This window comes from Hyaena hyaena, unplaced genomic scaffold (genome assembly GCF_003009895.1).
Source record: "Hyaena hyaena isolate Hyena2069 unplaced genomic scaffold, ASM300989v1 scaffold_123, whole genome shotgun sequence".
In the NCBI taxonomy this organism is placed as follows: Eukaryota; Metazoa; Chordata; class Mammalia; order Carnivora; family Hyaenidae; genus Hyaena; species Hyaena hyaena.
Window position 1 is genome coordinate 3,286,422 of NW_024080756.1, and position 14,278 is coordinate 3,300,699.

A 14,278-nucleotide genomic window follows, 5' to 3' on the forward strand; every position below is an offset into this window, starting at 1 on the left:
CTCCCTGACCTGGCTCTCCTCCTCTCTGTAGGTTCTTCTTCATCATTCTCCTTGCAAACTCTTCTCACATTTGTGTGTTGGTGTTTCTCAGGGCTTGGCTGGTCAGAAGCCCACTGCTTTGCCCACACTAGTCTTCGTGGTCTTCATGGTGACCTCAAACATGCTGTATTATTTAGGACAGGATCATTCCAATAGCCTCCACACTGGCATGCCTGCCTCCAAATCATTGTCAATACTCCAATGATGGTCTCTCCAAAGCAAACTTGATTATAACACTCAAAAACAGTCAATGTATTCATACTGCCTTTTGGATCAAGTTCCAGTGATTTATGGAAATTTCACTTGACCTTCTACCGTCTGGCCCTGCTCACCATCTCCAGGTCCACTGCTCAGTCCTTTCCCTCTCCACATCATGTCTAGCCATGGTGAATTTCTTGGCAGGTTTGTTTGTGGGTCTCTGCGTGGAACCTGTCCCTCTTTCCCTCCACCCACCCAATTCCCACTCATTCAGGCCTCACTCCAACAGACAATTCAGTCAGAATTTTGGGCTACACTTTTCCAGAACTACTGGCATTTCTCCCACCCTAAATGCCATCACATTCTTTGTTAACAGGCATGTAAAGTCTATCTTACCCCAGAGCCTCAGGCTTTGGGACAATAGGAACCAGTTCTTATTCATCATTATACATATATGTATGTATGTATATGTGTGTCTATACTCAAAATATATATGCACACACACCCAAGTGTGGTGCACCAAATAGAGAAGATGTTCAATATTTGTAACTTAGTGAATGGTCTTACCTCAAAAATTTCTCGAGTTTTTCTCTACTCTCACAAATATATATACGATCACGATATTCTAAAGCATAGTTAATGTTACCAGGTACTAGGGCCTCATATCTGAAAAACAAATAAAAAAACTCTGTTATATAATTAATATACAGTATTGTGTAAATAAAATGTCAACAATGTTTGATTTTCTTCAAGGAAGAAATAGAACATTTTCCAGTTAAATAATAGTGACCTTCTGACCAAAATGTTAAGATTGTTATAGGAACTACTTATTCTGAGTAGAGATATCACCCTAAACTCCCGTGGGGGTGAGGACCTGCCTGTGATTTCCATCCTCATAGGTCACTGGACAGTAGCCCTGGAGCTCTGCACACTTAGGGAATTGGCTCTTCAGCTCCGACAGCGTCAGCCTTTTGGGGATCATGTCGGCAGGTGGTAGCGAATGAGGTGCTAATGGAGGCACATACAATTCTGGGTTCTTCAAAAATTTCTAAAGAAAATGATGACAGAAATAAGACTGTTTAAAACAGGAGGCTATGTCAGTCAAAGATCCACCTGAGGCTCTCCTGCCGCTCTCTCCATTTTCAGCAGTAAACTATCTGAGAGCCTCTCTCTGCAACCACAGTAACTCCTTCCCTGACGGCAAGATCCTTATAGTAGTAACACTCCCAAGTGACGACATCTAAGATCTCTCTCCTGATCTCACTCACTCACTCACTCACTCACTCACTCACATATAAAACATTTATTGAGCTTGTACTACATGCCAGGCACCAGAGAATGCAGTCACTTGCTGGCCTGTCTCCCTGATCTGCAGTGTAATTAACTACTAGGGTGCTGTTAGGCAGGTGAGTTAACTCTCTAGCTTCAGTTAGCACTCTGTAAAATGAAAGTGGAAGACCAGATACATGATCTCCAATGTCACTTCCAGATTTACAACTCTGTGATTGCCGTTTAAATGTGCAGGAAGAAAGAAATGTCTCCTTAATAAAGTAATTTTAAAAATTCCAGTTCTTCAGGGGAAAATAAAATGTTCAGAGGCATCTGATTAGTTTTCAGCTACCAACCTTTATCTCAACAAATTACAGACATACTATTAGAACAGATTTGTATTCCTTTGCATTAAACAGAAGTATAAGGAATACAGGGAATTTTAGTGATAAAGAAGTTTCCACTGACTGTGACGTCCCTTGTGTACTTTAGCACCTTAATCCCTTAGCTGTCGACCTTTTTTTTTAAGGCGCATGGACATATTTAATGATGCTTCCCTGTACAGAAGCTAGGACAACTCCCCACACACTCTTGGGCATTTCGGGAAGAAGCAGACTATTGGGACTGTGAGGACCTTGCAATCATCAGGAACAATATGAGGTCCTTCAGCTGCCTACTTGAACTCGCTGAGACATATTGAGTGCCGGCTGAGGCAGAAACAGCTGCCACCAGAGAGGACAGGGAAGGCTGCCATGGAGGGAGTGCAGAGAGCCCCCGTCTTTGCAGAGGGCAGATTTCAGAGCACCAGACATATTCCCTTTGGTTCTCCTTCTTAGAGAGGATGTGCTTTGGAAGGGCTTGCTGTAGAGACTGATGCACCTCTAGAGCAATATGTTTAATGTCCTTTCTTGGCAATCTGACCTGATTGGGAAATATCTCCTGGATGGAGAGTAACTACTCTTTCAAAGGTGGTTTAAAATATACTGTTTATTCATAATCATGAATAACCATAACCATAACATAACCACACCATAACCACAACCATAACCACCTGTGGGCTGAGTCCTGATGCTCAGCAACCCCACCTCTGGTGGGAGTTGCTGTTGGGGCTCTACACTTGTTAAGCTGAGGGCCCCTCACTGACCCTGAACCTCTGTTTTGTGCCAAGGTATATCTTGGCGTGCAGTCTCAGGACTGGCCCCCAAGGTGCCTCATTGGTCTTAGAGTCACAGGATGCAGTAATGGGGCTCCTGGTCCCCAGTTCCTGGGTGTTCCCAGCTGCACCCACCTCTTCCTATTTGATGAATTCTGAGATACGCATTTTCTTTCTCTAGGAAGTATTTGGAGTTAGGAACAAACTTACATTCAGATTTTCCCGAGAACTCATTTTATAATAGTGCCCTCTGAACTCTGCTGCAAATTCCAGCGACTCAGTTACAGAGCAATCAACGAGCTCGTATGATTCTGCCAGGCTGATAGGGCAGAACTGTCCAAATTCCCCCAGGCGAGAAACCAGTTCTTGAGGTGTGATACATAACTTGTCAATGCAGGCAGCTTTCCCTGTTAGTAACAGATTAACTATTATTTTATACACACACACACACACACATTCATAGAAAACACAGTGATTTTTGGGAGTTAAAATAATTGCAATTACACATGCATTATGCAAATGCACACACATTGTAAAATTCCAAACAATAGAGTAAAAACTAAAAGTTTCTTGTCACACCTTCATCCTCTCAATTCATCATCCCTCCTGAGAGTAATCACTGTTGGGTTTGTATCTCTTTAAGATTTTTTTTCTATACACTTACGTATATACATTTATTTTTTGCATATAGTATGCTTATGCCACTATAAACATTATTCTGCAACTTGCTTTTATCAGTTATGGTCTTTGACATCTTTCCATATCAGTTTATATGATTTACCTAATTTCTTTTAATTGATGCATAGTATTCCACTGTATAAATATACATATAGTTTACTTACTCATTTATCTGTTGATGAATGTTTTGGTTGTTTTTAATTCTTAGCTATTATAAATTATATATATGTTATAAACCATATTTATGTGTGGATATATATACATATAGATGTATATGCATATATACATACCCACTTACACACACACACATAAATTTGCTACATATTTAAAAATTTTCCATGGGGTAGACTTCAAAAGTGCCAATAGTTTGTTGACATGATGCTACTGACACAAACCTCCCCGTGTACTCAGATGAGAAGGGAAGAAACATTTTCCAGAAGTGACTAGGTTTACCCTAAGGAGTCTATTCTTTTAATGTTTATTTATTTTTGAGAGAGCAAGAGTGAGAGAGAGAGACAGCACGAGTGGGGGAGGAGTAGAGAGAGAGGAGACAAAGAATCTGAAGCAGGCTCCAGGCTCTGAGCTGTCAGCACAGAGCCTCAGATGGGGCTCAAACCCATGAACAGTGAGATCAGGACCTGAACTGAAGTCGGACGCTTAACCAACTGAGCCACCCATGCACACTAAAAGAGTCTATTTTATTTTAATTAAAAACAATTTTAATGTTTATTTTTGAGACACAGAGCACAAGAGAGAGGGGTGTGCAGAGAGAGTGGGAGACACAGAATCCAAAGCAGGCTCCAGGCTCTGAGCTGTCAGCACAGAGCCGGATGTGGGGCTCAAACTCACAGACTGTGAGATCGTGACCTGAGCTGAGTCTGGACACTCAACTGACTAAGCCATCCAGGTGCCCTATTTTAAAAAGGAAGAGGCCTAGTTCCTTCAATCAACAGGTTTAAGAGTTTTCTTTCCAATAATGCCTTGGAATGGGGATTCCAAAAAATATGAGATGTTAAAGAAAATGAAACTATTTTTTTATACATCTTAGCTATAGTAAGTAAATTCTGACCCCCCCAATATATTTTAATGGTCCCTTTAACTAGTGAGTTTTACCTTTTAAAACTTATTATTATGCCTAGGAAGGTCTTACATTAACTATAAAATTATGAAGCATAAATCATACTTCATTATGTGATAATGTAAACATAAAATTTATCCTTAGGATTGGAGTAATGATCTATAAGCGAAGGAATGCAGAAGGCTGCTGGCAACAGTGGAAGCTTGGAAGTTAAGAGAAAGACATGGAACAGATTATCCCCTAGGGACTTCAGAGAGAGTCCGGCCCTTGGTCACATCTTGATTTTGATCTTTTAGCCTTCAGTACTGTGAGAGAATAAATTTCTGTTGTTGAAGCCACCCAGTTTGTGGCCCTTCATCACAGCAGGCTTGGGAAACTAAAACCATTACAAAATACCATGACTTCTGTCTTGTTGGCATGCTTTCTTGCCATCTCAGCTTGTTCACTTGGTAAAACAAGCTGCCATATTGGAAAGGACTATATGGGAAGGAACTGAAGGTGGTCTCTGGTCAACAGTCAGCAAGGAACAGAGGTCCTCAACCCAACAAGCCTTAAGGAACGAAACCTTGTCAACAATACATGAACGAATGTGGTAGTAGATTCTTTATCAGGTGGGCCTCCAGGTGAGACAATAATCCTAGACAATACCTGGATTAGGATTGTGAGAGACCCTTAAGCATTTACACTGTGTCTGGATTCCTGGCCTATAGAAATTGCGCATGCATGTGTGTTGTGTGTGTGTGTGTGTGTGTGTGTGTGTGTGTATGTGTGTTATTTTATTCTGCTAAGTTTTAAAATAATTTGTTATGCAGCAATAGATAAACTAATAGACTATTCACCTGTTGCTTATGACACAGATGAAAAGGCTAAACCCTAATATTCCTTCCCTACAAAGAATATTAAACTATTATAATCCTACAGTGTCACAATATTATTCTGAAGTATACAGTACTATGGTATAATAATGTATTATTAAAGGATATAGTATTATATAGTTATATAATAGTATACCATATGGTATTGCAGTATTACAATCCTAGATAGCTCTTTAGCTCAGATGTGCTTAACCTCACCAATCCTGACAGGTTTAGTGACAGGGTAATTTAGAATCACATGACTACAAGTCCTAAAAGATACTCAAATATCTCTTCTGATTTTGGGGTATTCTTGATGACATCTGGCAATAACTATATATATTATTCAGATGTAATAAGCAGAATGTGGAGGAGTCTCTTTAATCTTCTATCCCTGACCTTGCTCCATATCAGTATAGTAAACTTTGGCCCCATGATAGGAGAGGATCATTTGAAAAGCATACAAAGGAAATGTGGAATGAAAAAAAAAAGTCAAAACTAATTTTAAACAATCAGCTATAGGTTAGATTATTAGGTGGAAGTTGAAGCAGGAGATCAACAGGGTAGACTTCAATCAGATTAAGCTATTCAGGGCAGACACAGGTATATATGGGATAATAAAGTGGGTACCATGGTGCTCCATCCAGACCCCTCTTCAGGGCTGACACAGCCATCCCCCAGATGCTGGCAATATCAGTGCAGCTGCGCTGGGAATTGCCCAACTGTCAGGGGTTAACCCCCTCCCAGAGTGATCTGTGGTCAGTGGCAGGCCAATGGAGGGGCATAGAACCTGCGTCTTGCCCTCAGTTTGGGAAGCTCTGAAGGTCCATCCTAGCTCCAGGGCTCCCCTATCTGCTGAGGCTTCTGTTGCCACCACACAGCTGGTCAGTTTCTCCCTCCATCCAATTCCATCATCCTCACTTCCCAACACTGTTATCTCCTGATTAGCGTTGCCAGATAAAATACAGGATGCTCAGGGAGTTTAAATTTCAGATTAACAATGATGAGTTTTTAGTATTTTTTTATTTTTAGTATTAGAGTATTAGCAATATTTGGGACATACTTACACCAAAAAATTATTCGTTATTTATCTGAAATCCAAATGTAACTGGGCATCCTGTATTTCTGTTTGCTGAATCTGGCAACTCAGATCCTGAGAATACATTCTGATTAGGCTTCTGGACACAACTTTTAATCTTGAATCTGTTTCCAGGGAACCCAATCTAAGGCAAGGAGGGCGAAACAGGGTAGCAGAAATGAATGAAACACAGTTTTTGCATTCAAAGTCTGCGGTGGAGTGTTTTACAGTGTGATGCTAGCCAAAACTTATTGCAAGTAGGTTTCTCAGAACTCAACTCTTTCTTCCATTGTACTTGTCATGTATGTAATCCTCAGGGAAAAACAAATTCCTGGTCTGCAGAAAAACAGGAACCAGAGATACTGGTTATACCCAAATAATGAAGCAAATCAAGACTAAATGATGCAGAATCCTCATTGTATTTTTCCTTGTACGAGATTCTCTTAGTCACATTGCTCTCATACTTCGTTACATCTTCTCTATAGTTCCAAAGTTAAACAAAGTCACTAACCAAATGTCTCTACAGACAAATTCTTAGGAGTCATCACTCTTTTTAGATCTCAGATATAGATAATTTTCCTTTTCTTTTGTGTATTTTTAGAGAAAAATCAAGAAACTTATAGGAATATATTTTCTTCCATGGATTCCAAATATATATCCAAAGGCATTTTATGTTCACATTTGATTTTTAATAGATTCAACATTTATATAATACCATAATGGATATAAATACTAAAAGTAACTTTAATTCTAGATTCATAAACAAAAGTTTTCCAAGTGTAATTCCACAGACCACTGCTATCCTATAACTAGCATTCCTGAAACTTAGCTTCTTCCATGGCATTCCAAACACTATAAACTCTTCTAGTGAGAGGCTATATATTACTTTTATGTGCTAGGTTCACACAGCAACTCAATAAATGAGAGCCTGAGTAGTGGCAGTCATTTATTAGAACAGTTTACATGCTCCAGTAATTGGATAGCACCATATACTTAAGATACTGGTTAAGATCGTGGGAATAAATGCTCACATTGAATGAATTATGATAACAAGAGTCAGGCATGTGTAGGCTTTATATGAATATTTTATTCTATTTTAATAACTAGGTGTTTTCTTACCTGCTTTTATTCTTTCCAGGTATGTCTGGATATATTTATTCACCATTTGAACTTTCTTAATGACTTCATTCCATACCCACCATTTGCTGTGAAATCCATCAATCACATACCAGTTCTGATGTTGTTCTTGATAATATTGCCTAATCTCATCAATATTTTTGCGGTGTTTTGAGTTTTTGACCGCTATAATCTGTGTGCTATTGTGCAGTGGATAAGGCAAACTAATAGAGAAACAGAATGAATGGAAAAAAGCTGTTAAAAAACATACTTTTTTTCCTGGATGGTTAAAGTTCATTCCCATATCATTGTTTTTGTCACGAACATTACCTTGGTTCTTTTTTTTTTTCCAGGAGCAATCTTTTGAAAATCTCCTTGGAAGGCACATCCAACTCAAAGATGACCATGGGGATGATTGACCTAGTTTCCAGGAGGCTCATTTGATACTTAGTTACAGGATAGCCATCAATGACAACACTAACAAGGAGGAACGTGAAAATAATTCCAGATTTTTCTCTCATACCTTCCTCCTTGTATTCTAGAACCAGTCTATCTCTTTAGGAGTAGCCTCCTGCTCTTCCTTGTGTACTTCTTCATTGCACTTTACCCTCTTTATCTCTATATTTTTAACTTTAGTCAGCCCAAGAACCAGGTGTAGGGCAGCATACATACAGACACAGCTCTGAATTCATATACAGAGCAAGGCTTTGGCAGAATTCATGATAACACACATAATACCTTGAACACTGTGCTGTTCAGTTGGTGCTATTATTTTAAGAAATGAAACAGTGGAAAGAGTATAGGTTTCAGAGGCAGACAGACTTAGATTGGAGACCTAGTTTGACCTCTCTGAGTCCCAGTTTGTAGTTAAATAGGGGAGATGATATTTAACCCTTAGAGTTGTCTTAAAGACTTATTGATCTAGTATATAAAGCATCTAGAAAAGGTCCTGGCACAATGAATAGCATCCTAGTAAGAGAGTAAGCAAATATGGGAAAGTAATTGTGCTCCAAGCTTGCTTTATAATAAGGTTCTGTGGGGAGGCCAGGGAGTGGGAGTTGGTAAGAGTAGCCCTGTGATATCTGGGAGAGAATGTTCCATAAGGACCCATCAAGTCTCTAAGCAGAAATGACAGAGAATATGTTAGTCCAACAGTCTGAGATAATGAGAGTATTACTATCAAACTAAGATGAGGAATAAAGGCTGCCCACAAATTCTGGGAGGATCACCCCCAAGGTCAGGAAACTCCTTCTGGGGTGGGAGCAGGCTGGGCCTGCTGGCTGGTGGTCATCAGGAGGGACTGGTTAGGAGGAGGTCACAGGAACCCCTCACTCAGTGCTCTCTGGCTATGTCTCTAGGCAGTAGTTAGTTCTAAGTTCCCTGGCAGAGAGGAGCATGAGTTAATGTAACCAGGCAAACCTAATAGAGAATGTTATGGAAATGCCATTGATGTTTTGGGGGTTTTTAATGGAAAGTAGCTCACTTGCTTTGCTTGTGAAAGGTTGCTTGAGTGGCCCTCAGGATTAGAAACATTCAGGGTGATTGGGCAGTCACTGTCCTGGTGTTAAGATGAAATAAAATGTTTGTGATTCAGCGTTGTGTTCACCGAGATCCCTTGTGTGCAAAGCTAAACACCAGGGAGGAGGAAACTCAGTTTGTGTAAGTCAGGGCCTTCTCTGGTAGAAAAATCTGACACCCCACAATCTGCTCTTCCATGACTGAAATTAAGAGAACTGTCCAAGGACTTGATCAAAGAGCAGAGGCAGGGAAGGGCATAAAGGTTCCTACTGTAAGACAACCTTGAGTAAAGTGGTGGGATTCTAGGTCCGTGATTCTAGGCCTCACGAGCAAGGCCTTAGGTTGCCCTGGCTTTACAACTCTGTGTGACCAGTGGCTGTGGTGGGGGAGTAATGGTTGAGCAGAGGAGTGTAAACTGAAGAGACAGCTCAGGAAAGGGGCCCTCTGGTCCAGATGTAGCATTAAGGGAGGGGCGCTGCTACCTGTGCTGAGAGGTGGGCCAGTGCGAGACCATCTCTATTAGACCAGTACCATCTGGGGGACAGGAGAGGGCCACTCTTCTATCATTCTATTGGGCAGTGAGAAGGTCTACTAGGCTCTGGAAGGCACACTGGCCTCTTTTGTCAGCAGAGTAAGGCCAGAAACTTTTGGACAATACAGAGGTTGCTACAGGGAATGAAGTGGCCAGCTTGCTATTCTAGCATGTAAGTGTGTTAGCCTGAGAGAAAATTAAAATATATAACCATGTAGGTGCCTAAGGCTTGAGAAGTAGATCTCACCCTTTACAAGAGCTTTAAACCTTAAGATGAGTGTTTTAAATTCTGCGAGTTATTTCTTGAAAGATTTCACTCCTGCCCCACCCCCTGCTCCCACTTACCCCGCAGTATTACATATACTTTCCATCATAGATATTTCTAAGGCTTGAATAGCCAGTTCATCAGGTGCTGTCATTCCTTTATGAAGATGCCAATTTAACATGAGTGCCAGCTCTGTTTCTGGTTGGCTGTTTAATACATAACGCATCGCCTCTCCTATTGACAAACGCTTTAAGCCATATTCACTTGAAATTTTTTTGGCAACTGGAAAAGATGAAAACTTTAAACTTGTTCCATTTCACAAATTCATCAGTCAACCTTATTTCTAATTTCTGGTTAATTGACATCCACAGTGAGCTAATCTTCACATTCCCCAAAGAAATTATGAAAGTTAAAATTGTTACATTTTATTGAACTAATACTGTCAAAGGTTAGTCATTATTAACACTTCGGGTATGTGGCGGATGGGTCTGGTTAATGAGCCAACTCTGTGGGTTTTTTTCTTTTTTTTTCATAACCAAACCAACATTTAAGTGTTTTATTCCTTCTTCACAAGGTAGCAAAACTTTTGAGAGCTTTGCATGGCATTATATGTGTACTATTAATATTTGGAATTATGCCCAAAACAATAATCTAATGATCCTATGTCATCAGACTGTACCATTTCCTCATCTGTCCATTTGTGGGATCCATGCTGCAATCAGCATAGCATATCTCTACACAGTTAGGTATCAGTTAATCCTATAGGAAATAATGTTTAAAAATTATAAAGGCATATCTGACATTTTAATAGTTTATTACTCACAAGGCAATTTTTCTTCTGTGACTTTTTTTGATATTTTCAACAATTCCATCAGATAGAATGAATATGGAAATTATAATTTTATACATGAGAAGACTGATGCCCACTAAAATGGAATCATATGTCCAAGGTCACATAGATGTTGCCATTGGTTGAAAGAAAATTCATTTTGACTTCTGCTTCTCCTAAATGAGACCATAGGCAATGGCTTCCAGTAACCATTAAATGTAGGCATGCTCTGTAATGGTCTATATACCCTGTCTCATCATGTCTGGGGAAAGCAGAGTATAGAGAACACTGAGAAAGCCCATCCTATTTCATGGGGAATGCAGATTAACTGACCACAGTTAGGGCCACCCCAAAGGGAAGCCCTTGCAAGAGCCACAGAGTGCTTAATCTTAGCTTTGCCACAAATGCTGGAATCAGACCTACTTTTTTAAAGTTCTAATAAGACTTTTATAATTTGACATCTTGTTAAAAGTTCACCTCTGTTTCAACAAAGAAATGGGAAATCAAAACAGTATGATATTAACACAAAACAGACACACAGATCAATAGAATAGAGAACCCAGGTATAAACCTGTGTGTATATTGTCAATTAACTTATGAGAAAGGAGGGAAGAATACACAATGGGGAAAAGATAGTCTTCCATAAATGGTGTTGTGAAAACTAGACAGCTACATTCAAAAGAATAAAACTGTATCACACTATACACAGAATTAAACTCAAATGGATTAAAGACTTAAACATAAGACCTGAAACCATAAAACTCATAAAAGAAAATATAGGCAGCAATCTCTTGGACTTTGGCCATAGCAATATTTTTCTGGAGATGTTTCCTTGGGCAAAGGAAACAAAAGCACAAACAAACTATTGGAACTACATCAAACTAAAAAGCAAAGTGAAGGAAACGATTAATAAAACAAAAAGGCAACCTACTAAATTGAATATATCCATTAACGGGCTAATTTCCAAAACATATAAAGAGCTCAGCTAATAATACTACAACTCAACTAATAATAATACTAAATACCAAAAACCAAATAATTTGATTTAAAAAAAATGTAAAGAAGACCTGAAGAAACATTTTTCCAAAGAAGACATAGAGGTGACCAATAGACACATGAAAAGATACTCAACATCACTCATCATCAGGGAAATGCAAATCAAAACCACAATGAGATATCCCTTTATTCCAGTCAGAATGGCTAGTATCACAAGAAAAGAAACAACAAGTGTTGGTGAGGATGTGGAAAAAAGGGAACCCTAGTACTCTGTTAGTGGGAATGTAAATTGGTGCAGCCACTGTGGATAATAGTATGGAAGTTCCTCAAGAAATTAAAAATAGAAATACCATACAATTCAGTAACTCCACTGCTGGGTATTTACCCAAAGAAAACAAAAACACTAATTTGAAAAGATACATGCACCCCTCCCTATGTTTACTGCAGCATTATTTACAATAGCCAAGATATGGAATCAATCTAAGTGTCCACTGATAGATGAATAGATAAAGATGTGAGATACACACACACACACACACACACACACACACACACACACACACACATCTATCTTTGGAATAAGCAGCTTTAGACAGTTTATATTGTGCTTACTAAAAGCTTCACTAAAATTTTATTCCAATTTCCTACTTTTACTGTGGTAGGATCGTCTTGTCCTCTGACATCTCCTTTACAATTCTGCACACTATGGTACAGTGGTTAGAAGCACAGGCTCTGTAGCCAGACTGCCTGGTACTGCTTTGATTCTGGTATTACTACTTAACAGAAATNAAATAGAAATACCATACAATTCAGTAACTCCACTGCTGGGTATTTACCCAAAGAAAACAAAAACACTAATTTGAAAAGATATATGCACCCCTCCCTATGTTTACTGCAGCATTATTTACAATAGCCAAGATATGGAATCAATCTAAGTGTCCATTGATAGATGAATAGATAAAGATGTGAGATACACACACACACACACACACACACACACACACACACACACACACACACACACTGGAATACTAATCGGCCATAAAAAAAGAATGAGATCTTGGGGCACTCAAGTGGCTCAGTTGGTTAGGTATCTGACTCTTGATTTCGGCTCAGGCCATGATCTCACTCTTCTTGAGTTTGAGCCCCACATTGGGCTCTGCGCTGACAATATGGAGTCTGCCTGGTTGTCTTCTTCTCTCTCTGCCTTTCTCTTTCTCTCTCTCAATAATAAATAAACACTAAAAAACGAGATCTTGCCATTTATGACAACATGGATGGAACTACAGACAGATAAAGAAAAATACTACTATGATTTCACTTACATATGGACTCTGAAAAAACAAATGAACAAACAAGAAACAGAAACAAACTCATAAATACAGAGAACAAACTGGTGGTTGCCCATGGTGGGGTAGAGGGATGGGTGAAATAGGTGAATGGTGATTAAGAGGCACACAGAAAAATAAATGAGAAATAAGATTGTTTATCTACATTTTTACCTTTTCCTCTGGTTGTGGGTTCCCATTTCAAATATCAATGATTTGGTTTCTTTGGGAAATATTATGTTTGTTGAACATTTAGAATATGACTATTAAAGACTCCTCATGTTAGGTGGTTTAAATGGGCTAAGCAAACATTTCATCTGAAGATGAACACAAAACTCCCTTTTTTTATGGCTGGTGACAAATTTGTCTTTGACCTCATCGTTCCCCTTCATTCTCAATTCAGTCAGTCCTATTGCTTTCCTTTGAACTACCTCTTGTATCTGTCCTTTCCCTTCTATTCTAATTGTGACCAACCACGGTTCATGTTGTTATCATGTCATCTTGAAAACTAATGTTTTGTTGGACTATTTGCCTTAAAAAAAAAAGCATGGTCCAAAGTTATACAAAATTCAAACATAGGAATATAGTATACCAAGTGCCTTTTTCAGCAATGATAGGATAATGAATTTTTACCCTTTAAACTATTAATACAGTAGATTATATCTCAATCTTTTAAAATCTTATGTTAAAATCTCTTAATATAATTTTATGCTAATATAAACTTAATATACTGTTATTTGACTGTATTTATAAGTGATAATAATTTGTAATTTCTTGTATTATCTTTGTTAGGTTTTGATATCAGGTTATGCTAATTCAAAAATAAATTTGTATTCTTTATAACCTTTTGAGTATATTGACTGTAATTCAACCCATATAAATATTTGATTATATATTTTTTATTTTTAAAAATATTTGATTATATTTATTGAGGACTATACTCCTTAATAACAATGGGAAAAAGACAACTTCTTCAACAAATGATACTGGGAAGACTGGACAGCTACATGCAAAAGAATGAAACTGGACCTCTTTCTTATAGCATACACAAAAATAAACTCAAAATGGATTAAGGACCTAAATATGACACCTGAAACCATAAAAATCCTAGAAGAGAGCACAGGCAGTAATTTCTCTGACATTGGCCCTAAGAGCATTTTTCTAGATATGCTTCCTGAGGCAAAGGAAACAAAAGCAAAAATAAACTATTAAGACTCATCAAAATAAAAAGGAAACAACCAATAAAGCTAAAACACAACAACTGAATGGTAGAAGTGAATTAAGACTCATCAAAATAAAAAGGAAACAACCAATAAAACTAAAAGACAACCAACTGAATGGGAGAAG

At 38.5% G+C, this 14,278-nt stretch overlaps 1 protein-coding gene across 1 annotated transcript in view; it reads right to left on the reverse strand.

Annotated features, from left to right (window-relative positions):
- AK9 (adenylate kinase 9) overlaps nucleotides 1–14,278 on the reverse strand; it is a 125,440-nt gene that overhangs the window by 3,630 nt on the left and 107,532 nt on the right. The window contains exons 33-38 of the mRNA XM_039237385.1: nucleotides 9,859–10,060; nucleotides 7,794–7,940; nucleotides 7,467–7,687; nucleotides 2,870–3,066; nucleotides 1,116–1,285; nucleotides 805–903 (exon numbers count right to left, since the gene is read on the reverse strand). Coding sequence (XP_039093316.1) covers nucleotides 805–903; nucleotides 1,116–1,285; nucleotides 2,870–3,066; nucleotides 7,467–7,687; nucleotides 7,794–7,940; nucleotides 9,859–10,060 — 1,036 coding nt within the window. The remainder of the gene's footprint in view (nucleotides 1–804; nucleotides 904–1,115; nucleotides 1,286–2,869; nucleotides 3,067–7,466; nucleotides 7,688–7,793; nucleotides 7,941–9,858; nucleotides 10,061–14,278) is intronic.